General features: G+C 40.3%; 1 protein-coding gene across 2 annotated transcripts in view; it reads right to left on the bottom strand.

The window, feature by feature from the left end:
- KITLG (KIT ligand) overlaps nt 1–16,919 on the bottom strand; it is an 83,692-nt gene extending 66,773 nt beyond the window's left edge. The window contains exon 1 of one of the 2 annotated variants that reach the window (XM_004417931.3): nt 16,705–16,919. In XM_004417931.3, coding sequence (XP_004417988.1) covers nt 16,705–16,719 — 15 coding nt within the window. In that variant the 5' untranslated portion in view covers nt 16,720–16,919. The remainder of the gene's footprint in view (nt 1–16,704) is intronic. The other variant, XM_004417929.3, reaches the window with a different exon arrangement.
- Nucleotides 16,920–27,084: the final 10,165 nt, after the last annotated feature.

Below are 27,084 nucleotides of genomic sequence, written 5' to 3'. Positions count from 1 at the left end.
ATAGAGAAGCCTCTCATGAATATTTTTTCAATGAATGAATGAAGGATAAACAGAAGAGCTTTGCTCATCTGTTAGGCATAAATCATTGTCATACTTCTCACTCTTGGGTCCAATAACTGCTAAGTCCTAATGATGACAAGTGTGAGTAATGTTGTAACATTCTCTTAATTATCCAAAATGTGACATTAGCTAAATGCTTCTCAGTCTGAACTTTTAACCATTTTCTTTGTACCTTTAAATACTTCTCTAGCTCCAGGAAAATGGAAAATGAGGATATAAAAGCAGGGAAAGACTGCAAGCTCCACGAAGAGAAGGAACAAGGTAACTGTTTGGCTCACCATTGTATTTCTAGCCTCTAGCACAGTGCCTTGCTTATAGTAAATGCTAAATAAACAATTTTTTTTCTTGTTTTTTTGGGGGGGTTTTGTGAAGAACATTGGCCCTGAGCTAACATCTGTGCCAACCTTCCTCTATTTTGTATGTGGGACGCCGCCACAGCATGGCTTGACAAGCAGTGTAGGTCCGCGCCTGGGATCCGAACCCACGAACCCCGGGCCACTGATGTGGAGCACATTGAACTTAACTGGTATGCCACAGGGCCAGCTCCAACAATTTTTAATAAATAAACAACCAATAGAAAATGCCTTTCCTGGCAGATGTGGCCCAGTGTGATAATAAGCCAAAGTGCTGACCTGCCTGTAAAATCCCCAGAGCTCCCTTTCTAAAGGAACGAGGTAAGTATAATATGGAGTTACTTTCCTTCATTCACCCAATAGGGGCATATTAAAAACAAAAACAAAAACAAAAAACAACTACAGACCTGGAATGTAGACACTTTCCCACAGCAAGTTCCGTGGAAGTCTCTAAGAAGTCTACAATTTCGTACTTTATTTAGAATTCAGTAGAGAAAGGAAGATGTACAACAGAAATAAAATAGGAGATTTTACAGTGTATCAGGATGTGAGTACTGGCATCACACTTTTTATTATTATTATTTTTAAAAAGTTTCTGAGTTAACAATCTTCAAAGTAAATGTAAACTATTTTGTGTTCTGAAATTCTTCCTCAAAGATGACTTGGGAGGATTATCAATTAAGCTTCCTAGTTTAAAAAACAAAAGAGGAATATGGAAAATGTACTTTAAACCCTCAAGTCCTTACTCTAAATAATGCTAGGAAAAAAAAGAGAAGAATTTTCTCCCTGAGTCAAGAAAGTGGGTGAGTGGGTAACCATCGCAAGATAATCCTTTGGGCTTCTTTTCAAAGCAGCTTCTCTGTTGAATCAAAAGAGGATGGAGGAAAAAATGTAAACAGGCAGACTGCTGGGATGGCAAAGAGAATCTTCGCCATATGGGAGAGAATGGGGATCTACTTCCTCTGGAAATGAAGAGAGGGCTGTGAGCAGTGTGTTCAGCTAAATGAAATTTAAAAGATATGCCTCAGCTGCTGTATGAGTAAGTGCCAAATCTGGACAAATCATTTTGCACATCTACTTCAGTGTTGAATTTTTGTATCTTATCTCTTCTCATTTATGGTACTTTCTGGAGCCTCTGTTTACAAATTGAGACAGGAGGTAGACTTTGCTCTTTGTGATATAATTTTAAAACTTGACCATTTTATGGGTTCCAGAAATGTTAACCTTTCAGTTCTACACCCAAAACCAAGAAGCTTACCTGATTTAAAAAAGTAAAATAGACCTGTGCTACAAGGTTGCATAACTTTAAAAACTTGAAAAATTGGCATCAAAAGAGTTTTATGAATTTTTTAAAGTACACAAAATCTATATATTGTTACTTTAGAGCACTGTATTGTAAACCAGTAGTATTATTGCCTTAGGTCACTAAAATGGTGGTTTCTAATCACAAATGAAATTTGAAAACATCTCTTTGTTAACCCTTCTCCAGCCTTCTTCCTCCACACTTAAATATATCTTTGATCTTAAGTACTGAAACATCATTTTTGCTAAATTCCTTACCCACATTTATCTTATATCTTTAAATATCATTCATTTTATACCATCTAAAACTTCTCATATTGTTACATTTCTGTCTTTCATCACTTTCTAGATAGAGATTACACACATTAGTATCCAAAACTACACAACACCCTGTCCTTGTCTACTGCACTGGGTAACTATTAACCAGCACAAACTGTGGAAAGAAAATATGAAAGGAAGCATCTTGAACATGGGTGAGCTGGGGAGGAAGAATTCATTTTCTCTATTTGTAAGAGTCTTTTCATTATTAGATATGAAAAAAAAAAATCTTATCTAGGCAAAAAATGATGACAGCAATACTAGTACCAAGCAAGGGATTAGGAGCCAACAGACCAGGTTTGAAAGACTGACTAGTTCCAAGATGCTGAGCAACTTGCTCAACCTCCCTAAGCCCACATTCCCCTTCTGTAAAACGGAATATTCACACCACCTGCCTCACAGATGGAGAGAATGAGGCGAGATCCAAGTACATAACACACTTAGCTCGGGACCTGGCACATGAAACGAGCATCAGAAGCAGCATTTTCTTCATCATCATCAACAGAATTATGTCATAAAACCTCTTCTGGCTCTTAAACCCTCTATACATCTTGAATTAGCAAGCCCCAACTGGCACTTGCCATTCAACCTATTGTGCTATATCCTTCAAGATGGCAAGCAACTTGCCCCACCCTCCTCTCTTTTTTTAATCCACAGTCTCCACTCTCTTCTACAACCCCAAGCCGCCCATTTATCATTTCTCTCTCCAAACAAAATTATGTTTGAACAATGCTGTATGTTTGTGTGGGTGGTGATATATGCACAGTTACATGTGTTTCCTATTGGCAGCAATGCATAATAGTAATGTTCTCAAGTCCCTCTTATCTTCCAAATCACCCGCCTTGGGGCCAACCCATGTGTCAACAGAGGTCAGCAAGCATAAAACTGATAAATACCCAGATCCATGCTTAGAATGTTGATAAGCATTCAGAATGTTGATAGTCAAAGATTCAGTCAAAGATACCTCTGGTATGATTCATTAACTCATAGTTTGGTTTAGAAAATCTTTACCAAGATTTTGGTGCTATGCCACTAGCGGGGGATACCAGCGTGAGGCAATTCAGCCAGGTAGACAGGTAAGTAAAAAGATGATTTCAGTATAATATTTTCAGTATATGATTTTTTTTAATGCTATAGAAGCACAGGGTAAAATCACTGAACACAGGGGAAGTGGGGGGTGGGGAAGAATGGCAAACAGACATCAGGGACAGCTTCTGGGAGAAGGAACCATCTCAGCTAGACAAGTAGAGGATGAACAGGGCCTTCGGGACCAAGTGCAGTGTGGTGGGTATGTCACTGTACCACTGCATGTCGTTAGGTGACACTGGAATGAAATTTACCACTCAGGGAGGGGAGGAGAAAAGCAACAGCCAAATCACAGAGAACCTTGTGTAGTATGTTGAAGGTTTGGACTTTATCCTGCAGGTAATGCAAAGTCAGAGGACGATTTTAACCAGGGTAGTTACACGGTCAGACTTCCGTTAATAACTCTAGATTGTGTGCATTAGAGAGAATCTTTAAAATTACAGAATTCACCATTCATTTTGTTGGATAATGAAATGGAGGTCCTCAGAAGGACTAAACCACATGCCAACAGGACACAGCTGAATTCAGGACCTGGATGTTGTCAGCAAGTTCTTGTTCTTACTTTCCTGCATTTCCCCTCAAATGCCAGGACATAAATTTTCAGGAAAAGATGCAAAACTAAGCCCCTTTGTAATCCGACTTCCTCCTAAGCAACTTATAAAAATAATAAATGCCAATGATTCTGTCCCATTCTCCTTTGGGCCTTAAAAGAATGGGCTTACGCATTTTTTTCTCATTCAATATTTAAGAGAGATTTCACTTCTTGGTTTCACAGTCTTGGTTCAAGTTTCTACGTTAGATCCTACTCTCAAAGAACCCAAAATTACTTCATACATTTCTGGAGTGGTACCTTAATCATTGAGGTTGCGCGAGTCAAAGATTCAGTCAAGAAACCACTAGAAACAGCCTTACGATTATACAATGTTAGAAAACAAGAGCTGTTTTCCATCCTTCACAAGTGCTTTGAACAAGTCAGCACTCCATCAGAAGGAATATAACAGTTTAATGTTCTGTCAAAGAATGGAATGCTTGTTTACCTGAAGTAATGGACTGATAAAAGTAGCTTGCGTCTGTTGTGACTGATACAAAACTTACTTGAAGATTAACCTGGACAATCAAGCCCTTAAACTCTATAAACACAACCACTCACAAGAAAATAAAACCTGAATTCACAAGGAACATATCTCCCAACTGTTGATCCTACACTTACTGAATTCAACACATGCCAAAAAAAGCTTTGAATGCAAAAATCCATTTTGCTTGAAAGCAGCTAGCATTTACCTAGGTTTTCTGGGTATCTGGCACTGTACTAGCCCTTGTCACATATTGGCTCATCTAATCCTCACAACCACCTGAGGAGTTAGATACTCTTATAAGCCTCATTTTACAAATGACAAAATCAGAATGCTAGAAGAATCAAGTGACTCAAGGTCATCCAATTTGAAGAGGTGACTCCAGATCTATGAGTCTCCAAAGCCCTTAAAACATATTACACATAAAGTAGTTTGAGGCTTATTTTGGAAGATATTAATAAACACAAAGCTTCATGTATTTAGAAAGTTTGAGTTTTTCATCCCTAAGGCGTAGGAATGATAATATGACCCTAGGCCTGTGAATGGGACAGCACAGTCTACAGAGCACTACTCTATTCATTACCTCTCTTGACTCTCACAACAACTTGTGAGGTAGCCAAGACATGTGTCAGCTTCCTTCATTACAAAGGGGAATGCTGACCCCAATCCAGACCCTTTACTCATCTCAGTTCAGGGTTACACAATCCCCATTCCCATAATCGCCCATAATCTCGCTCTGCTTTTCAATGACAACAGGTTTTACAATGTTATAGCCATCACACAAATGGAGCAAACTGCTGAAGAGAAGACAGTCTGAGGCATACTGATCTGTTTGCTGGCATAATCCAGTCCCTAAAGATGAGAGATTTAATCCAGTCCCTAAAGATAAGAGACTTAATGTGTTAAGTCTGAAAAATATTTTTTATCATAGCACAATTCTGTGAGTGACAATCACAAAGCAGGTAGACCCCATGCTATTTCTAAGCTTAAAATGTAGGAAAAGGAGGGAAGAAGAAAAGGGAGGGAGGAGAGAGGGAAAAAGGAGGAGGGAGGGTGAGAAGATAGCTACGAAGTATTATTATTCTATTTTACAGAAGAGGAAATTCAGGTCAAGAAAAGATGAAGCTAAGTTAAAAATTTTGCCTGCGATCCCTTGGCAAGCTCGAGTCAAGAGCCAGAGGTAAAACCCAGGTGCTTCTGATGTAAAAGCCATGCTCTTTCCATTCTCCAGTGACAAATGGCTATATTTCCGTTGATGCTGAAAATGACTTCTCTCAGAGAGGGAAGAGTAGGAAATCACTCACCAATTCATAGGAAGGACTCGTTATGTTCCCCCAGTTCCAGGTATAGCACAGAGTTTAGGAACGCAGGCTCTGGTTCCAGACCGCCTGGTTCATAAGCCAGCTCCACCACGTGTGAGCTCTGTGACCTCGGGCACACGAGAGAAAGAAGGAACTTTGCTCTAGGTGAACTATCTTGCGATGATAATTACACATATTTAGCTCTCTTTCAGTTCTTGTTAAAGTAGGGGAGGAAAATAAATTATCCAGGACTAAAGTGAATTGGAAGCCTGAGTTACTTGGATAAATTGCCTCAACTTTCGTCTCATTCTGACAGTGGAGACTTTGCAATGAAAGTCACTTTCTTTAAGAAAGGAGTCATCACTACTAAGTTTACCATTTGTTCAACGCTAATGACAATAGTAAATGTTTATTTAGTACTTCCTATGTGCAGGCACTGGACCAAGGACTTTTTGTGGATTATTTCATGCAATCTTCATAACTACCTTTAGAAATGCACTATTGCTCTACCTTTTTGGCAGATGGGGAAACTGAGGCTCAGAGGATTACATGCTTTAGCCAACCAAAGCAGGACAACCAACTGCAGTCCATTTGGTTCATCACACCTCTGTTCTGTTGTCTCCTCACCTGCATTCAGATGACGCCAGGACCTTCCAGCTAAACTTTCATTTCCACTAAACTGCTGATGAGTAAGTTACACAGCGATGCTGCTGCTAAGGGTGCTGCAGCAGTCACTCGTTTAAAAAATCATAACATCCATGCAGAAAGTGAATTTTTACTATTAATGCAGTTGGACTGACAAGGAATAACAAAGCAAAGGTCACAACTTCAATGGCTGGTAGTTTTAATACCCAGACATACGCATAGAGACATTATTCTTAAATAGTTTTCTAATATGATCACAGGCATTCAAAATCATCTTCAAAAACAGCATGAAAACAGGGTCAGAGCAAATTGATTAAAGTAATCTCTGAAGCAACTTTTTTTCCCAAGAAGTTATTCTGAAATACAGTTTTAAAATATTTTAAAATCTGCCCTCTGCCGACAAAAGTACTATTTTGTATGCAAGACACCAAGGTTTTGGCAGTAATTCTTAATTCCTTAAAGTAAAACGGCAATTTACAGTCTATAAGGGGCCTCCCTCACAGCAGTCAGATGGGGCAGGCATTTGACGGCTAAGGAGACTGAGGCGGCAGAGGCTGGTGACCAAGCCCAGGCTCCCTGGCGGGTGGGAGCGCTGCTGCTCAGCCAACCATTAACACTCCTGGGCAGTACTGACGAACTAAGTCAGAAGCAACCTGTCCCTCACCCAGCAACTCAGCTTCGCCTACTGTCTTCTCCATGTAAGATTAAAAGCCATGATCTCCACACACAATTAAAACAAAGAAAAGCTCAAGCCTTACAGCTTGTATGTGTATGTACGTACACCTAAATAAGGGTGCACTCGATTGCAGTGGTTAAGTGGAATTTTTCTTTAGAATTAAACAGGCTTGGCTTCAAATCTGAGCTCTTCTACTTCCTTGCATTTTTTTTTTTTTCTTTTAATCCTGGGCAAGTTTTCTTAATCTCTCTGAACTTTAGTTTCCTTATTTGTCAAGCAAATGATATCAATAATAATATCTACTTCATAACACCTCTGTGCTAGAATCAAATGAGACATACCTGTGCAGTCTTGGTATTGGGCCTCATCCATGGGGAGTAATCCACAGATATTAACTAATCTTATTACTTCCCTATTCAATAAACTGCTCTTTCTCTTCGTGAGCAGCTTGTCTTTTGGCCTATTTTGTATCACTGTTTCCTTTCACAGAAAGGGAAGAAAGGTAAAGAAGATGAAATTGGGGGAAAAATTTGTTTAATTTGCTAAGAGGGCTGATGAGGGTTAAAGAAGGTAGATAATGTATAAATAAGGCAGTTAAGGTATTAATCTCTAAGGATTATTTTAATTCATTTATTCATGTAAGCCCTATAGCCAAAGCCAGGAATTGCTAACAATGAATTTATTTCTTGCGGCATGTGGATTTCCTGTAATGTTTCAAGATTCACTATTCCAGCAGAGAAGGAAATAATTATTTACTAAGTGCAAGTCACTGCGCCATTACAATTAATCATCACATCAATACCACTAATAAGTAATTATTTCTGCACCCACTTTAAAGACTGGGGAAGTTAAGTTCAGAGAGAAACACTTACTGAAGGTCATACAGTTAGTAAGTAGCAGAACCAGTCCTTCATTTGATCTATCACTTAATCCAATGGTTTCTATTTTCTCACATGGCCTCCAGTTTTGCTTAGTAAATGATTTTGCATATCCACTGAAAACTATTGCTGTAAATGCTGAACAAAGTAGCCTTTCCAATCATCACCAATCCCATTTATGTGTATAATAGATCCAATACAGTAGTTAAAATTTGCCTTCCATTAAAAAAAGAGAAGGCTGGGTCGGCCCTGTGGCTTAGCGGTTAAGTGCTCGTGCGCCGCTGCTGGCGGCCGGGGTTCGGATCCCCGGGGGCGCACCGACGCACCGCTTCTCCGGCCATGCTGAGGCCGCATCCCACATACAGCAACTAGAAGAATGTGCGAATATGACATACAACTGTCTGCTGGGGCTTTGGGGGAAAAAAATAAATAAATAAAAATTAAAAAAAAAAAAAAGAAAGAACTCTTTAAAAAAAATAAATAAATAAATAAAAAAAAAAATAAAAAAAGAGAAGGCTTCTAAAAAATGTATCCACACCTAACAACCTCATCAGGCATTGATTCATTCCACCAAATTTAATATGTATTTATTGAGCATCTAGTATGAGCCAATTGAATCACGAAATTGATTGCCCAAATTCTATTACTGGCAGCTGTTTTTAATATCTGAATTGCATTTGTTATGATTCAATGTTCCTGTAAACAGAATGTGTATCTTTGAGGTACTGAATAAGCCAAACCAATGCACTGTGGTTGCATCAGCTACATCTCTTTGGGTGTTAACCCTGGCAATAAACACTCGGAGCTGGCAGGGGAAAGACCTTATCTTAGTTTCTTTATCTGTGAAATAGGATTAAAACAATAGTACCTACCTCCCAGGAGAAAAGTTCTATGAATTAATCTTGGAACTGTTCTCTATTAAGTGCCATTTTGGCATGATCTTATTATCAGGGTGATTTGATTTTATAAAACAATGATGGAAGCTATTTAAAATGGCTACACATTTAAATGTCAAACACTTGACACACTCACTAGGCGCCCCTTATCTTCGGTTTCGCTTTTTGCAGTTTCAGTTACCAGCAGTCAATGAGGTCCAAAAGTATTAAATGGAAAATTCTAGAAATAAACAATTCATAAGTTTTAAATTGCATGCTGTTCTGAGTAGTGTAAGGAAATCTCGAGCCATCCAGCTCCATCTTGCCTGGGATGTGAATCCACGCTGTACATGGTACCTGCCCATCAGTCACTCAGTAGCCAACTCGGTTATCAGATCAACTGTCACAGTATCACAGTGCTTGTGTTCAACTAACCTTCATTTTACTTAATAATGGCCCCAAAGCACAAGAGTAGTGATGCTGGCAATTGGGATATGCCAAAGAGAGCCGTAAAGTGCTTCCTTTAAGTGAAAAGGTGCAAGTTCTCGACTTAAGGAAAAAAATTGTATGCTGAGGTTGCTAAGATATATGGTAACTTTTATTACAGTAAACTGTTATAAGTGTTCCATTTTCTTATTAGTTATTGTTGTTAATCTCTTACTGTGCCTAATTCATAGATTAGACTTTATCATACATATGTATGTAGAAGAAAAAACATAGTATATCTAGGGTTTGGTACTATCATGGTTTCAGGTATCTACGGGGTCTTGGAACGTATCCCCCATGGATAAGGGGGGACTACTGTACTGTGATAATTTATCTTTCTAACAAGCAGAAGAATGACGTGTTAGAGTCAGTCCTCCACCTAACAGAACACATCAGAGACCTCTGGGTAGAGCCGGCTGAATACAGCTTTCTAAAATCGCCAGAGATCCAAACTAAAGCAATCACAGGGGTTTTAATTGGTCATCAAAAATGGAAATCCCTAACGTACTATTTCAGAAGCATTCAATTGCAGGTTTACACAGAACCACAAATAATGATGGTTGACTGCCGAGGTTTCTTTTGCAATCCTTGGGGTTTCTGGATCACATTAGAACCATTTTTATACGAAACAACTCTACCCTTCCTCCCTCTCTGCATCTAAAGTTCTGCAGTGAATATAAATTTTAACAGCCATCCATATGGACAATGCATCCCAGGAAGGGGGCAAGGCGTTTATAACACAACCCACTTTTTCTGCAACACCCTTCTCGGAAATCATAATCTGTGTGTTGTCACAAGGCACTTGTCTAGGAGGGCGTTGGGAACAGGACTCCAAGAAAACAGTGGAAAACTCAGCACAAGGGGGTCCCTCACAACAGACAGCAACTACTACTAAATTGTAATTTTTAGAGGCAACCTGGTTTACTAACACTCCAACACTCCAATTTAGACGAAACAAGCCAATTACAAGATGCGATTCAGTCCTGGAGTTTAGTCAAGGCACTTACATGGAAAGGTTGGTTGTTGGCTTCAGAGATTTTGTGTTGAGGTGAAAGAGAGGCAACAGTTCTAAGCACCCACAGGGCTTTTGTTCAGAAGATGAACTTCTGCTCCTGAAAGGGCAACCGAGTATGTGTATACAAGACAAACACAACACCCCCCCTCCAGGCTGTGCTCTTTCCTCCCAGGTCTGCAGCGGAGCCACATGATACAGTGGAGATGCCCTTTCTACAAAGGTGAAGGAGGCTGAGGCTTGCTTTCTCAAGCCAGCACTGCTGATGGGTTTGCTCTTGCTCTCGTCTTTTACGCCCTTTTGCATGGTCACCCGAGAGTGCAAAGGCATTCTTTGCAAGGCAACTGCTGGATTTTTGAGCTGCAGTCTGTGCAGCCGGAACACAGAAAAGGCACCCTAACTGCCCACATTAAGACCACATTCTAATCAGCAGCACTCAAAGCCCCAGGACAACAGCTACACCTGCCGAGTCAAGTGCCGAATCCTTGCATCCAGATAACCAAAAGATTGCTGCTGCTGCTGCTGCTGACTTAATTGTCTGGATCATCGCCTCAATTCTGAACTTTGTTTTAGCGGGTAGCTCACTAGACTGCCAGTGCTTAGAGGAAAGGAACATTATCATCATTGTCCAGGCTCTATTTTCTGAGGAATCCGTGGTCTCTTGGCTGGAGGATAGGTCCAGCTGATCTTTGAATATTCTTATGTCAACAATGAGAAAAGGACTGTTGTTGCTTCTGACTGCTAAGGAAAACCTGCTTGCTGGCTACTGGGCTTGCCCCAACTCTCAGCTGATGTCAGTCCAAGAAAGAAGCTAAGGAAAGGAGGTAGGCGAGAGGGGGTCCAGAGACGGTACTGGACCAGCAAAAAGCCAGAGCAAGGAGAGGCTCGGCCAAGTGTCACCCACAGGCACTGTCTTTCCCTGAGGCAGAAGGGCTACTCCCTCTTATTTCATCTTCTGTCTCCAGCTGCAGACCCTCTTCTTTACTATCTTCTCAGGATTAACTCCAGGGCAAGATTCAGAGATACTACTTAGACTCAGTGACTCGCCCAAGACTTGCCCAAGACCTCCAAGAATCAGTGACTGTCTATGGAGCCAGAGCCAAGCCCATGACCCATTCCTCTGACTCTCCCCACTAATGCTCTTTCTACTACACGATCAGACTCTCTCCATTTCCCCTCATTGCACACAGATACTGGAGACTGCAGGGGCAGAAAAGACAAGCAGGGAGGCATTCATTACCTTTTGTAAGCTTATCTCCTCTGACTGTCTCACTTTGCCTTATAAGTCTTCCTCACTTAACAATTAGAAGAAAGTAAAGATACTCTTCAACTATGGATATTGCTAAAATAGGAAAGTGTTAATACCATTCTCATTATAGGGAAATATCAAGTAGTAGGTAAAATGGCTAAAAGTAGAACAGTCTAAACTTAAATCTCCTTCATTTCTCCCCATTGGCTGGTTCATAATCATAAAACAATGGTTATAATTTGTATTCACACCAAAGCAATGGCTACATAAATCTCAGAACCAAAGGAAGCTTAAATGCCATCTGGTTCAAATCTCTATTTTACTAGTATCTTAGGAATAGAGAATTTTAGAACTGGAAGGCATTTAGAAACCACCTAGTCCTACTTTCTCATTTTACAGTTAAGAAAACTGAGGTTCAGAGAGGCTCAGGAAGATACCCTCCCAAATTCATACAACTCAGTATCCATGCTAATAAAAGAACTCCATCCCCTAATATCCAGGTCAACGTGGCAGCCTAGAAAAATAGTAAAATGTAACCAAAAGGACAAAGAGAGCTACATCAAGAACGGTCTTCCTTTAGATGATACACATTGTGATTTTAAAAAAAGAACCACAAGCCTAATTATAAGAAAATCACCCCCCACCACCTCCTTTTCCTGGACAGAAGGAAACAGGTAGAGATGGGATAATGACAGTTCTCTCAAACTTCCAGCCCTGTAACAGTTTTTAGTATGCCCATAATTAAGTGAAAAGGCAAAAACATCTTGCTGCATCTATAAATCAGTAAGGCTACAGTCAATGGTTTCTATGAGACAAAGTCTATACAACCCTGAAAAGAGCACATATTATAAAAGCATCCTGGCATTCCCTCAATTTGTTTCATAAATTGTTCTGACTACACAGGTGACTAACACCAAAAACAGAGTCTCCTGCAGCTGCTCGTGATTCATGTCCCAGAACACAAAGATTAAAAAGATCACTCCTCAGAGATTTATATCCAAATGCATTACCCTGATTTACAAAAGGGAATGTTAGGTAATCAAGAAAAGAAAAAAAAAAAAATCTCCCAAACTTGCATAACGAAGGAAAAAAAAAAAGTCACCACATGTTGCCTGGTAAAGACAATAAAGACACTCTGTAGAAATGAATGCCTGGCCTCAAGAACAAGTACAGGAAACCCAGGGGATAGGAAGCTGACCAAGTCTCTTTCGTCTAAAATCAAATCAAATAAACCCTCAGAATCATACAAGGGGAATTTCAAAAGCACGAGTGTGGAAATATGGAAGTGAATCAGAGATGGTGATATTTCCATTTTTTCTATTTCTATTTTCAATTCTAATTCTCTCATTTTCACTTTTAAAGAAAAACTGTAAACAATTTAATATCTCTCATGCCACATATAGCCTTTGTGTTCACACATTCCTGGTTTGAGGTGTGTTAAATATAGTCCATAAACAGATATCAGCCTCTAATGGGAAGCCCTGAATCCACAGGTCCAGATTTAAGGAAACTTGGTCTCTGTGCTTTGCTGGGAAAACATCATTTACCTGCAATGGCCAGTTTTTCTCTGGTTTCTAAATTAGCCGGCTGGCAATTCTCTTCTCAGGGACATAAATTCAGACTGTAACTATAGTAAGCCACTGTGCTGGGATAAAGACATATATAAAATCTCATTTACTCCCTACCACGACCATGTAAAAAAAATATTTATAACTACTTTATGATCATTGCACAGCTTACAAAATGGAAATCCCAAGAAGTTTAATAACCACTTGCTCAAGGTCATCTGTCTCATCAGTGGTAGAACAGGAATTAGAATCTAAGTCTTCAAAAGCTACAGCCTAGGATCTCTCCACCGCTACCTTAGGTGCTCCTCACACACGGATGGGGAGGGCACGTGCAGTGGGGAGTTCAATGGACCAGGCAAGAAACCTCCAATATTCAGACTAGCTACTTGGGCACAGATTTTTTTTTTTTTTCTGTTATTTATGGTGATGGAAAGATTTCAATCACCTTTCATTAAAGAACAGATGTGACTCACAATTTGCTGTCTTCAAATCAGCAGTTACATAAATACAATTTAGCAATTTTAATTGGTTTGGCTCAGGCCTTCAGATTTCCATACGGTTATTTTCCTTGTTTTACGTTAAATAATTGACTTAGCACTCGAGTTTTAAAGTCTTGGCAGAATGTATCAATTAAAAGCTACATAAATTAGAGTTAGTCAAAGCACACATTCCAAATGGAGTGATTTTTAAGGACAAGATTAAAAAATGCTCTTTTCATAAATGTTAATGTTTTTTCCAATAAACTCACATCATACCCAGGTGACAAATTTCATATAGACAAAAGAGGGATATTTTCTTTGGAATAACAAAAACTAACAAGCATTCTATCTGCTTCTCCTCTGAGAACTAATGTGTGCCTCAAATGGCCTTTTCTACAGTTTGCAAGATGAATTTTTCCTTAGTATTTCTAAAACTGACAGCAGTCATGAAAACTCTCAAAAATCATCTCAAAACTAAAATGTAACTATATCAATAAAAACGGCGCCAGGCCCATTAAACTGATAGCATTTTTCTAACCGGTCTTACAAAATGTGCTGCCCAATTGTTATTTAATATACCAATATATCAGAGGATTATGTTGGAAAAAATGATTATACATTGAAATAGTTGTTCTTTCTAAGCCAGAGCCACATTTCCCCTGAGAAACTGTAAAACCACAAAATATGAATAAAACACAATCAGAAATCTGAAAAATGCAAAACGTATTCACTTCTACAGACTTGTGATTAAGTTTATTGTTACAATTGCTCCTCCTGACTACTGCCCGTGTAATTATTTTCCAAATACTGAAGTCCATCACACGTGCTAAATGAATGAAAGAATCATTTATCAAACCTCAAGTGGTTGTTGCTGGAATTTCCAAACTGACTGAAAGGCCAGAATGTCTAATGTCCCCTTGATTCTTAGAGAGCTGCATAATTCAAGTGAAAGTTTATTATCATCATTAAATTCTCATTTTATATTTTGGGTAATTCAAGAGTACAGAACCACTTGCCTTATAATAGAAGGCTGGTATTGATGTCATCTTTATAAATGACTATTTAAACTACTGAATATCAATAGATATTCCACCCTGGCAAAGATAACAATAGATTCGGTAGAACAGTTGATCTTACTTAGTGTCTGATTTTCTTATGCTACACTCCATCCATACAGAGGTGGACAGATAATTTCTTTGTAACTTTTGGATTAGGAAATTTAACAACATGAAGGAGGATCTAATCCCCCTCCCCAAATCCACGGATTATTTTACTGATTTCATGCTATTTCCAGTGTCCCCTTTTTCAGTGGCAAGAATGTGGAATTGCTAGAAGTATCCTTAAAGGAAACCTTGAAGGTCATTAGATCCCAGGCAATGAATGCCTTCATTCAACAACGGCACTGCCCTCCTTTGCCTGCAAGCCCTTTAACATCAGCAAGGTCTCCCAAAGGGCTTGCACTTTAACTTGGTCCCAACAGGTCACATTTCTAAAATACTTAGCTGTTTCAAATGTCCCTGGTGGGCAGCACCGAGTCACTAATGCCACAGCGTTTCAGGCTAGATCGACCTCTGTCTAGTCTAGCTGTCAATGAAATTATTCCATGTAATCCGATTTACACAGCCATTTAATCAAAGTGAGAAAGGAGATTACAGAGCTCACATTTGTTTTGCAAAGCAAGGGTGCAAGGATCATCCCTCCTACTGACTCTGAAAGTGACTTGAGAGTACATCTCCCCACTTTGGAGTGTTGGTCATTAACCTGATCTGTCTCCTGTGTTGGCTTGTTTAAATAGGAAGGTTTACGCTCTTTTCCTGAACTAGGAGGCAGCGGTTTCTCCACCAAGATCTCTACCATTCACCTGAGCTGATGCTACTAGAACAAGGAATTTGTTCCCTGCCCTTGCTTACTATTCCACAAAGCAGAAAGCTTGTATAACTCAAGCAATTACATCAAGATTTTTCTTTTGTTGCCAGAGTCTTTAACATTTGCATTTCAACAGCACACTGTGGTGATCCCAGGTGTGGCGTTCAATGCTTTGCCAATAAACTAACCTGCCTGCACGAGAGGAATCCGAGCTCCGCTCCTCTACGTCTTAGGCTGCTGCCCGAGAGACTACACAAACCTCCTTTCTCCCAGGCAATGTCCCTTCCCCCTGCCCTTTTCCACACCAGTGCAACACGCTCGATTCTTTCTACTTCCTTCTGAATGTGTACATTTCCCAGGCCTAGACATCTACTTAAAATATGATACGAAGCAGATCATTTAATAGGGACTTTTCAGCACATGATGCCTTCATTCTAAACCCATGATTTGTACAAACTCCCAATTTCCCCACCACTTCCACCCCTTCCACACGTTTCAGGAATTGCAATCTCCGATAGAACCTCTGGGGGGTGAAAGGGCAGCCTTACCCAACCCACGGCAGATACACAGAAAAATTCCTGAGGGGAGAAGCGAGAAGAGGTAAGAACTGCCGTGGTGAAAAGAACTACGGATGGAAGTACCGTGGCGGCTCTTTCTGAAGGATACGCCAGATATTTGCTTCAAGGAAAAAAATTTAATTGTACCCCGGGGCGGTGCTTTACCCACAGTGTTTATGTAGAATGCGCAATTTAGCAGCATTGGGAATTATCGCAATAACTATCATTAGATGTGCCCATTAAAAAAAAACAAAAAAAACTTTTTCTCTTCTGTAAAGGAAGTGGGCGCAACGTGAAGGTGTTACCCTGTCCAGAGCTCTCTGGGGACCTCACCCAGAGCCGCAAACCTGGCAAACGCCGCGGGAGCCAAGTTTCCCGGGCTGGCCAGGGAGGTTCTCCGCCCCGCGGAACGCTGCCGCTAAGGAACTCGGGGTTGGCTTCGCTCCCAGGGCTGCACCCGCGTCCCTACGAGCCCGGCGCCCGCCTGGGGGCTGCACAAAAATCTGAGGGCGAGGGTGGCGCGCAGGGGGCTGTCTTGTAATCTCCTGGAATCCACGGGAAAATGTCTCCCGTGCAAAGACATGCCTTCCTGTGATAACTTCAACTCCACGGTCAAAGAGCAGATCCTTCCATCTTACAGGAACTGCGGTGCCCGACTGACAGCTCCAAACTTAACGGACGCGGCTCCAAACTTGACACCCGCTCCCACTCATCACTCCCACTCCTTCTCTCTCGGGCTCACCGGGGCCGGGCGGCTCGGGCTCGCTTGCCACGCCCGCCTCCCCCGCACCCTCTTGGCTCGCCAGGCAGGCACAGCCCTGCATGCCCCGGCAGCGGGCGGCGGGACGCGCCAGCTTCTCCCGGGCCCCGGGCGCGATTTTCTTGGAGAACCGGCGAGCTCCCAGGCGCGCCCTACTCACTTGTGTCTTCTTCATAAGGAAAGGCAGCGCTGTGATCCAGCCCAGGCAGCGGTGTGGCGACGGCGTTTAGCTGTTCTGGAGCTCCAGCATATTGCACGAGCAGCGGCTGCAGATAGTCCACGCATTGGGTAGACAGAGCGCAGCGCCCTCTCCACGGCCCGTGACTCCCGCGGCGCTCCCAGTCCCTGCGCGAGGCGGCGAGTGAAGCCCGGGCCGGCGCGCCGCCAGCACCTTTATATAGCTCCCTCCCGCCTGCTCCGGACACGCCTCCTTCCCTTCCGGAGCCCTGGGGAAGCGAGATGGGGCCGGGGCGCGGGGAGGAGACCCGGGAGGGCGGCCAGAGCACCGTGCACGCCCCAGAAGTTGGACAGATCAAGCCCAGCGCGTCCTCTGGCCTGGGGGCCCCGGGCGCGCACCGCCGGGAGACCACGAGGGCGCGGGGCGACGAGGGCGAAGCTTAACAACCTACAGCCGCTCCTCGCGCTGCGCTCCGAGCACGGCGAGTCCCAGCTCGGCGTCTCCGCTCCGCCGCGGCTCACCTGGCACCGCGCCCTGGCGAAGTCCCGGAGCTCCCTCTTTTACGCTGAGGCAGTGCGGGCAAGGAGTTCACCGTGTGCCTAGCGAAGAATTCACCCCGCCCCGCCTTAGGGAAATGAAAAAAAGCTTAATTAGGATCTATAGCTAGGCCATCATCTTAACCCCCCCCCTTTTTTTTTAACAATTACTTTAGTGAATGAATATTTCATAAAAGAATTGTTGACTCTCGATTAAGTATTGCCAAGGGAGATGCTATTTTCGGAATGGTTTACTGCTGCTTCTTTAGAAGTTAAAATTGAAAGAGAAGCGATAGATTATTAAATGTGCAGGTCGCCAACACAGCAGGCTGTTTTTTTAAAACAGTCTATTTTATTTATTTACTTATTTATTTTTTGGTGAGGAAGATTAGCCCTGAGCCAACATCCGTTGCCAACCCTTTTTGCTGAGGACAGTCGGCCCTGGGCTAACATCCGTGCCCATCTTCCTCTTTTTTATATGTAGGACACCTGCCACAGCATGGCTTGATGAGCAGTGCGTATGTCCACGCCTGGGATCCGAACCTGCGAACTACCGACCAGGGAAGCGGAGCACGGGAACTTAACCACTATATCACCTGGCGTTCCCTCACAGCAGGGGTTTTGGAAGCTGTACTTTTTTGTTAGAGAAGTTTTTAAAATCGGAAAGATAATTCAGTAACAAAAATAATAGCTCACACTGTGATGCACTTAATTACATACCAGAGGCTAAGGACTTGTCATAGATTATCTTATTAAATCTTTCCACAAATCTATTGTATAGATCCAATCATTTTTATTTCCATTTTATAAATGATGAAATGGAGGCTTAGACAGGTTAATTTTCCCAAACCACAGCCAGTAAATTACAGAGATTACTTTGAATCCAGAGCCCTGGCTATACAGCCTTTAAAAAAAATACTTAAAACAAATATTTTATTGACTCTCCAAAACCCTTCTATATTTGTTCTTATAACTGGAGATTATTAAAAAGCATTTTATTAAATTTTTAAAAGAAAATGTTAACTAGACATTAGCATCAATAATCTTTTGCAACAACAATAATGTATAAATTTAGGAATTATGTTTTTTAATGAGTAGGATTCCAAATTGGCCTTAATTAGTTCAGTCAGTGTGCTTTTGTTAAAAGTGAATATGTCAAACCTATAACCACGAGAGAACAAGAAACTAGGTAAAATTTGAAGCTGTGTTAGTTTTCTATTTCTGCTGTAACAAATAATCACAAACTTGATGGCTTAAAACAACACAAATTTATTATCTTACAGTTTGGAGGTCAGAAGTCCAAGATGGATCTCATTAGGCTAAATGTCAGCAAAGCTGTGTTCCTTAGGGAAGTTCTAGAGAAGAACTGCCTTCCTCGCCTTTTCCAGCTTCTAGAAGCTGTCCACATTCTTTGGCTCATAGCTTCCTTCATCTTCAAAGTCAGTAATGGTGACTTGAGTCCTTCTCACATCAAGCCACTCTGACCCTAATTTATGCCTCCCTCTTCTCCTTCTAAGGACCTTGTGATTACATTGGGCCCACCTGGATAATCCAGGCTACTCTCCCTAAAGTCAGCTGATTAGCAACATCAATTCCATCTGCACTCTTAATTCCACTTTGCCATATAACATAACATATTCACAGGTTCCAGGGATTAGGATTGTAAAATAAATAAGAGAAACCTCAACTAAATTAGAGTCAGGGAGGCCTGTAGGGGGAGCGCTCACACCCTATCATACATCTTCAACTACTCCAAACAGGAAGAGAGGTAGGGCTTGCATCTCTGACTGGAAGTACAACTACTTTACTACTGAAGGAAGATTCTCTCCCCACCTGGCAACAGCCCAGCCAATGAGAAATGCCACAGCCCAGCCAATGAGAAATGCCACAGCTCAGGTGATGAGAAGACATTGCCGCCCCAAACTACTTTCCTGCAATGGACCTTGGGTTAGGATATCCCCTCCCCAGTCCCCCTTTTTCTTTATAAAAGCTTCCCTCTTTTGTTCTTTGGATTTGCCTATGGTTTGCCGTAGCATGCACATCCCAAATTGCAATTCTTTCTTTGCAGTGTGGAATTGCAATGAGTGTTATGGGGAACTTTTGATCTCCCCAAAGTCACTTTTCTTGAAACCAAGTTGGAAGACTGTGGCTCTAAAATTAAGCAAAACAAATGCTATGTCTATTTTCATTGGTACCTGGAGGCTTCTGGGTGCACATAAAGCTCTAAAATCAGCTCACTACAAGATACTTTGTCTAAATTAGCCAAACCACTAAAACAGGAGGTTTCTGAAGCCTCATGTTCCCCTCCGCCTTCTTCTTTGTCTCAAGTGCCATCTTGTTTGCCTTCCTTGTCTCCTTTGTCTCAGACACCACCCCAGCAGCCATCTTGTACCCAGGCTCTACCCCAACACCATCTTCCTCTCTTCCCTTCTGCAAAAACCTGTCCTTTTAAAATCAGACCTTCTGAGAATCCAAATGCTAACCCCCTAATTACTATTTCTAGGTTAACTGGAGCAAATAAACAACTAGAAGGAAAAATTTAAATAGCTATTACCCTAGACTTTTAATAATAGGCAAAATGACTCCAAAAACAGCTCTAAAAGAATCTTTACTGCATGCAAATAAAAATCTTTAGTAAAAGACTTTGGCCATCTGAATAAGTAACCTTAACTTAGTCCATCTGCCAGAAATACAATTTGGATCCAACTATTCTTTTGAGTTTTGCACCTGAGACATGGCTAAAATTTTTTAAATGAAGACTATGAGATCTCTGTCTGTGCCTGTCTCTATGTATATCTGCATCTGCATGTTATAGAGATGTGATATTTTTCTACCTCTGAATGGTGTTACCAAAACTAATTTGTACAGAGCTCTATTTAATTGCCTCAAAATTAAGGACTTAAAAATTAAGTATTCCTAAACCTCAGAAATATAATGGAAACTAACTCAAATGCTTTTCAAGTTTATGTGATCTAGGATTAATCTTTAGTAAACAAAAGCTAGCTTAAGGTTGTTGGTTTAATTGAAACAGGTGTATCTTTATAGTCAGCAATGCTAAATATAGTGCAGATATAAAATTTTCATTCTACCTGGGTTTGTTAAACTTATATTATCTCTGTTTCAGAATTTGTCAGCAAGAAAGTAACTTAAGATGATGGTTGGCTATTTAATGTCTAATCCAAGCATAATTGTTGAAAGCAAGTAATAAGTGTAAATAAGATCAAAGTTTATACTAAGTTAAACTAAATAATGGATAGTCATTGGCCAGCCCTGGTGGCCCAATGGTTAAGTTCGGTATGCTCCGCTTTGGCGGCCTGGGTTTGGTTCCCAGGCACGGACCTACACCACTCATCTGTCAGTGGCCATGCTGTGGCAGTGGCTCATGTACAAAAAAAAGAGGAAGATTGGCAGTGGATGTTAGGTTGGGGCAAGTCTTCCTCAGCAAAAAAGAATAATAATAATAATGGATAGTCATTGAATACTTACATCATTTCCAAATAAGATAAACATTATTACTGAACATGGGTTCATCTACTTTTGGCTTTCTATTGTAGAGAGGCTAAGGATATTTGAGACTATTAGCAAACATGTTTTATGCCACACTGAGAAATTTTCTATGAAAAAAGGCACACATTTCTAGAAACTTATAAAACACATTTATAAGTTCGCCAACCCAAAAAATGCTAATATAGTTCACAACTGCTTACTTCTTAGTTTTCACTAGGAATTAAGGATTCTCAGTGTTAAGAATTCTAATATGTGTAACTAAAGCTATTAGAAACAAAAGGGGAAGTATCTCTGTACACAAGGAAAGTAGGATGTGTGTTTCCGTAAAGGAAGGTATGAGGAATGGAAATGCATTTTGTTGAGGGAAAAGAAAATAATTTTGTCCTAAAGAGAAGCTGGTTATTTTAGAATGGGAAAGAGAAAAACATAGGACAAAATCTGAATGTAAAAAGAAAGTTGTAGAAAGTTTATGGCAAGGAATCTTGGAAAAGAAATTTTATGCATGGTCAGGACTGGCTAAGATTAGAATGAATGAGTTTTAATGTCAAAATAAGCTGATGCAAACTTAAAATTTGGCTTTGTTTTCTGTTAAAAGGACAAGGTTTTCTTGAGCTATTATTGGTCTGCTGGTGAAACATTGTGAAAGCTTTACTTTTAAGTAATATGTCTAGAAAACAGATTTTATATTTTATTAAAACAATTTTCTGTTTTTTTAAAAATCAAGTCTTTAATTACTTAGGAAAACTGAGTCCTTTTAATATAAAGGATTAAGTTTTGCTTACAACTATGTGACCTTTTGTATTTGCCTTTGAAACCTGTTATTGTTACTTTGGTCAAATAGATCCTTAAGAGGGCTGGCCTGTTGGTGTAGTGGTTAAGTTCACGTGCTCCATTTCAGCGGCCTGGGGTTCACTGGTTCGGATCCTGGGCATGGACCTACACACTGCTCATCAAGCCATGCTGAGGCGGTGTCCCACATAGAAGAACCAGAAGGATGTATAACTAGGATATACAACTAGGTACTGGGGCTTTGGGGAGAAAAAAGGGAAAAAAAGAGGAAGATTGGCAACAGATGTTAGCTCAGGGCCAATCTTCCTCAAAACAAAACAAAACAAACAAATAAACAAACAGATCCTTAAGTATTATTTCATAATGATCTGTGATCCTATTTGATCAAATGTCCTAACCTTTTGATATTTTCGACAAGCTTCTCAAAATATTTAAATTATAAGTGATGTCTTTTTGACCTGGATGTAACTTTGGGATTTTCCAGAAGACACTTGGGACATCTCAAAAGATTTATTCCCTTTCTTTATAGAAAGAGAAATGTTATGCTAATTAGGCTTATTTGGTATGTCAAATTACATGAGAAGCATGGTTGAATAAGTGATAATAAACCTTACTAGGTTATATTGTACAGGTGAATGTTACTGAAAAGTGTTCTAGAAATTGTATAAAATTCCCCCAAATATGATATGTCTTAATATAATTTTTATTACCTGTAATAAAATTCTAGTTACTATCCAAAATGTAAGTCACAAAAATACACAAATTTCCTTGTCAATTACATTTACCCGTTGACTTTTTTTTTTAGTGAGGAAGATTAGCCCTGAGCTAACATCTGTTGCCAATCCTCCTCTTTTTGCTGAGGAAGGTGGACCTTGGGCTCACATCCGTGCCCATCTTCCTTTACTTTATATGTGGGATGCCTGCCACAGCATGGCTTGATAAGCAGTGTGTAGGTCCACGCCCGGGATCTGAACCTGCGAACCCTGGGCCACCAAAACGGATCACGCAAACTTAACCACAACACCACTGGTCCGGCCCCTACCTATTGACTTTTTAAAAAGTCTTTTGTCAGTTACAGACAGTTATTATCTTACTCTGATGCTTTTACAAATATGTTTCATTTTCAAAAAGATTCATGGAAAAGACTTTGACAAGTATTCTGGAATACAGGTTCTGGTAACCTTAAGATCATAACACTGACCTGGGTGGGAGTTTCAGGAACTTGAGTGAAAAACTGATTGCTTTGGTGTTTTGATTTCCAGATGTAAAGGACCCCTTTTCCTCCTCTCCTTTAAGCTATCTATAACTTACAGCAATTTGGTCAAGTATATCTTTGCAACAAGGGTTGAAATATTTATTTTTTTCTCTCTACCTGATCCCTCTAGAATTCGGAAACTCTTAAGTATTCTTTTTATTACAATATATGTATTTGCATGGGTTCGGTGAAGGTCTGTTCTCCTTGTAACAGGACACAATTGGAAATATTGGCTACATTACCAAGGCTTTGATTAGAATGTCATATTCAGGAAAGATGTAATTTTAAGTTAACCCCTTGGGAGGGGAAAACAAGATCTTTTGAATATTTGTATGAAAAATTTTGTAGGACCATTAATGTAAGTTGAATTTTTTGTATATTTCTTAACATGTCCACATATTTAGGCAACCTCTTGATATGTAACAACAGTATCTGATTATATAATGGTTATATAATGTAATGCCTTTATGCCAATGAACAAGTCTATAGATGATATCACTTATGTAGGAGCCTTATATACACCCCCTGGTTACGTCTTCATCTGTGGAGGTTTTGGTAATGGCCTTTATGCTTGGGCAACTTATTGCCTTAACAGCTGGAGAATACAAGGATAGTGTGCCTTTGCTGTGTTCACTGTTCTACTCTCTCTACATAACCAAACAGAGGCCTTTTACTGGTCAGTTCCATTATCCCTCTATAACTGCTTTAAATGAGAAATTCCAGGAGGCATGTGTGATTCTGGGTTTGTCTTTCTGGGGAGAGCTTTCTTCCTGCGGATTGGAGTGAGCGCCAATGAACAAATGACCAAGAATCTCTCTGACATGAGAGGAATTGCCTGACTCCACAGCCAAGACAGTGTCAGCTCAGCAACACTGTCTCATTGGCTTAACTCATTGGCCAAGGTAGTTTTGGATAATCCTATAACCTTTGATTATATAGCCTTGAGCAAGGAGGTGTCTGTGCAGTGGCAAACACCGCCTGTTGCACATGGATAAATGCCTCTGGTGAAGTAAAAACCCAATAACGTAAGATTAGAGAGCAAGTGCATTGGCTACAACAAATTTCGCTTAACAATCCATTGTCTTTTGATTTGTTCAGCTAGATACCTTCAGGTCTGGGCTCCTTGTTTAGAATCATCCTGCAAATTGGGCTTATAGTATTGCTTTTAATCTTACTCTGTATACTTATTGTAAAGTTCTGTACCTATTGCCTGTTGAACCTCGGTAAAAAATGACATGTTCAGTAAGGTGATGCTGGCTCAGCACTTCAAAATAATCTCCAAAGCTTAAGACTTTAGTGAAATATAGATTTTAGATAAGAAATGCCTGCGAGTTCTCCTTCCTAACCTTCCCTGTTAGTCAAATGTGGCCTAAATGATTTCCAAGTATTATGCACCTTCCCTCTAATGTGAGACACAACAACCAGGAAAGGTTCTTCCTGGCACTGAGGGACAAGATCACTATGTGCAGAGAACCTGACTGTGGATCAGCAATGTTTTTGGAGAAAAAATTTTGATCAAAAGGGGAAAATGTGAAATGCATAAGAGAAACCTCAACTAAGTTGGAGTCAGGAAGGCCTGTAGGGGGAGTTTTCATGTCCTATCACACATTGTCAATTATTCCAAACAAAAAAGATGTAGGCTTGCATCTCTGACGGGAAGTACAACTACTTTACTGCTGAAGGAAGATTTCTCTCGCCGCCCAGTAACAGCCGAGCTAATGAGAAACACCACAGCTCAGCCAATGAGGACCCATCACCTCTCTGAACTGTTACTTCCCTGCAATGGACTTTTGTTTAGAACTGCCCCTCCCTATTCCTCCTTCTTCTCTATAAAAGCAAGCTCCCCTCCTTTGTTCTCTGGATTTACCTATGGTTCACCATAGCATGCAAATCCTGAATTGCAATTCTTTTGGCTATCCCTGAATAAATTTGTTTTGAGGGTAAAATAACAGGCAAACTTGCTTTTTAAGTTGACAGGATGTTAACATCTTTGGGGGACCATTATTCTGTCTACCACATTCACTCAATAGCAAACAAATTTGGGGAGAACTGGAATGGAATTGTGGACTTGGTATGTCACTGTGTATCCTTCATCAAGTGCTCCACTCAAAGTGGCTCTGGAGCTCCCAGCTAGAAGACTACCTCCCCCTCTATAGTTACAAAAGAAAATCTTTTCAAAAAATGACCGCAAGAAAAGTTCCGAGTATTAAATAATTGCTTTCACTCTCAATCAAAAGAGTGCTGCAAATCATTTTAAGCAGAAGTGGAAAGAAGTCTGAAAACAGAAGCAATTATGACAGTATTGGAAAATTGTTTAACTAATAACTCCTCCCTGGTAATCCCAATCTTAACACAACCGGCCTGTAAGAGTAATTTTGCTCTGCCAGAGTCTTTCAAACAGTTGCATATATATTATGCACAAAAGAGCAACACTCGTGATGTGTATCATTATGGTCTAATGGAAAGGAAAATGAGTTTGAGGAAAGTTGGTTCTATTTCAGATTCTATGACCTTGCCTCAAATCAAAGGTTTAGCAGTGCATGCATAATTGTAAAGGTTCCCAAGATGATTTCAGGTGGTAGAGAGATGAACATTTTTGTTTATTTTATCAAATGAGTCTAAATGTATATTTTTAAAATGTATACTATATGCACACATATATAATGCATATATATTACATCAAACAGATGATTCCAAGTTGATTGTCTCTTAGAAAAAAACTTTGAAGAGTCAATTTAAAGTCAGTTTAATGTATAAATTAAATAAATAATAACTAGTACTAAAGGAAGGTGTATGTGACAAAAATAATGACGCTGGTAGAATTACTGAAGCTTGGGAAACATTAATCTAAGCATACTAATTTTGAAACCAATAGGAAGGAATGGCTTAATAAGTTAGACCAGGTTTAAAGAAGCGAGGGAGTGGACCTATCAGAAATTCAATTCAATTTCTTTTCATTGAACTCCATAATTCATCTCAATACTTAATATATTCATCTCCTACAGTGCGTTCTCACTCTCTTCGCTCCCTCCCTCCTTCCCTTCTTTTCTTTTTAAGTTTTTTCTGTCTCCTCCTCCCACCTCCACCACTCAGTAGCTCTAGCTACATTAATGTCATCACTCACTGAATTATCCATAACTCTGTATCTTTTGTTTCCTTCATACTGCTGCACTACAGTTGTGCTTATAATCACGTTACTTGAAATCAAGTCAAGAAAATATAAAAGCCGATAGCAAAGGGATTAGAAAGAGCTAGTATGCAAATCAAAGACTGTAGTCAAGTTTATCGGGAGAGCAGCAATGGGTCAGAAACACTGAGATCTCTCTTTCAGGTAGGACTCTGAGAGGAAACACAGGCCAGCATCCAGTCCCTTAGCAGAAGAAAACCAGGAGCTACTTAAAAGTGAACAAGAGGACGGGGCTATGCCCCAAGTGGACAGGACGCATGGGGAATTTTTCCATTATAGGGTGCAGGGAGTTCAGCATTTGATACATTGGGAAGAAAGTCTTTCCGTAATTATCTAGTCTTTACTTGTATACTTTCAATGCTGGTTGATCCATCATAATGTTTTTTATTAATCTAATTGTTGGAAAGCATTTTTTTTTTGAGCTTTAACATTTGTTGTTGTTAAGAGACAGGTTTAATTTAGTAAATAAATCTTGTAAGTCTTGTATTATGCACGTGAAACATCTCCTTCATTTACCACTTTGTAGCTGCCCTCTGTTAGACACACATGTTGTTTTCAGTACCCTTCTTTAAAAAAATGATAGCCCAAACTGAAATTGATATTGTCTGACCCAAGGCCAGACCAGAGGGATGCCATCCATTCTCATCTGTAGGGGAGGCGGAAAAGAAGGATAAGAATCTCTTACGTAACTTTGATCATGTAACTTCCTCTGCTGAACACTCTTTGGAGGCTTGCCATTGCTCTTAGGATAAAGAAGCAAATACCTTAGCAAAGGCTTCAAGGCTTCCAAGGTCTGGCCCCTCCCTGGCTCTCCAAGGTCAATTTATCCTGTGCTCCCCTGATCCAGAGGCAAGTGCCTTCTCTTTGTTTCTCAGAATTCCCTCCCATTTCAGAGCCTTTGCATAAACCCTTCCTTCTGCCTCTGCTTGGTCCACATTGCTCAACCCTCCCCCCTTGCCAGGTAATATCTTCTTATTCTTTAGATCTCAATTCAACATTCCCTATATTCTCTTCCTTGGGCAGGCTTTCCCTAACCTCTGATTTGGTTAACTCCCCTCACATTGTAAACTCAAGTATGAATTCCCTTT

Source organism: Ceratotherium simum, chromosome 25 (assembly GCF_057802395.1).
Source record: "Ceratotherium simum simum isolate JZ-2026a chromosome 25, ASM5780239v1, whole genome shotgun sequence".
In the NCBI taxonomy this organism is placed as follows: domain Eukaryota; kingdom Metazoa; phylum Chordata; class Mammalia; order Perissodactyla; family Rhinocerotidae; genus Ceratotherium; species Ceratotherium simum.
This window is presented reverse-complemented; position numbering and strand designations above follow the sequence as displayed.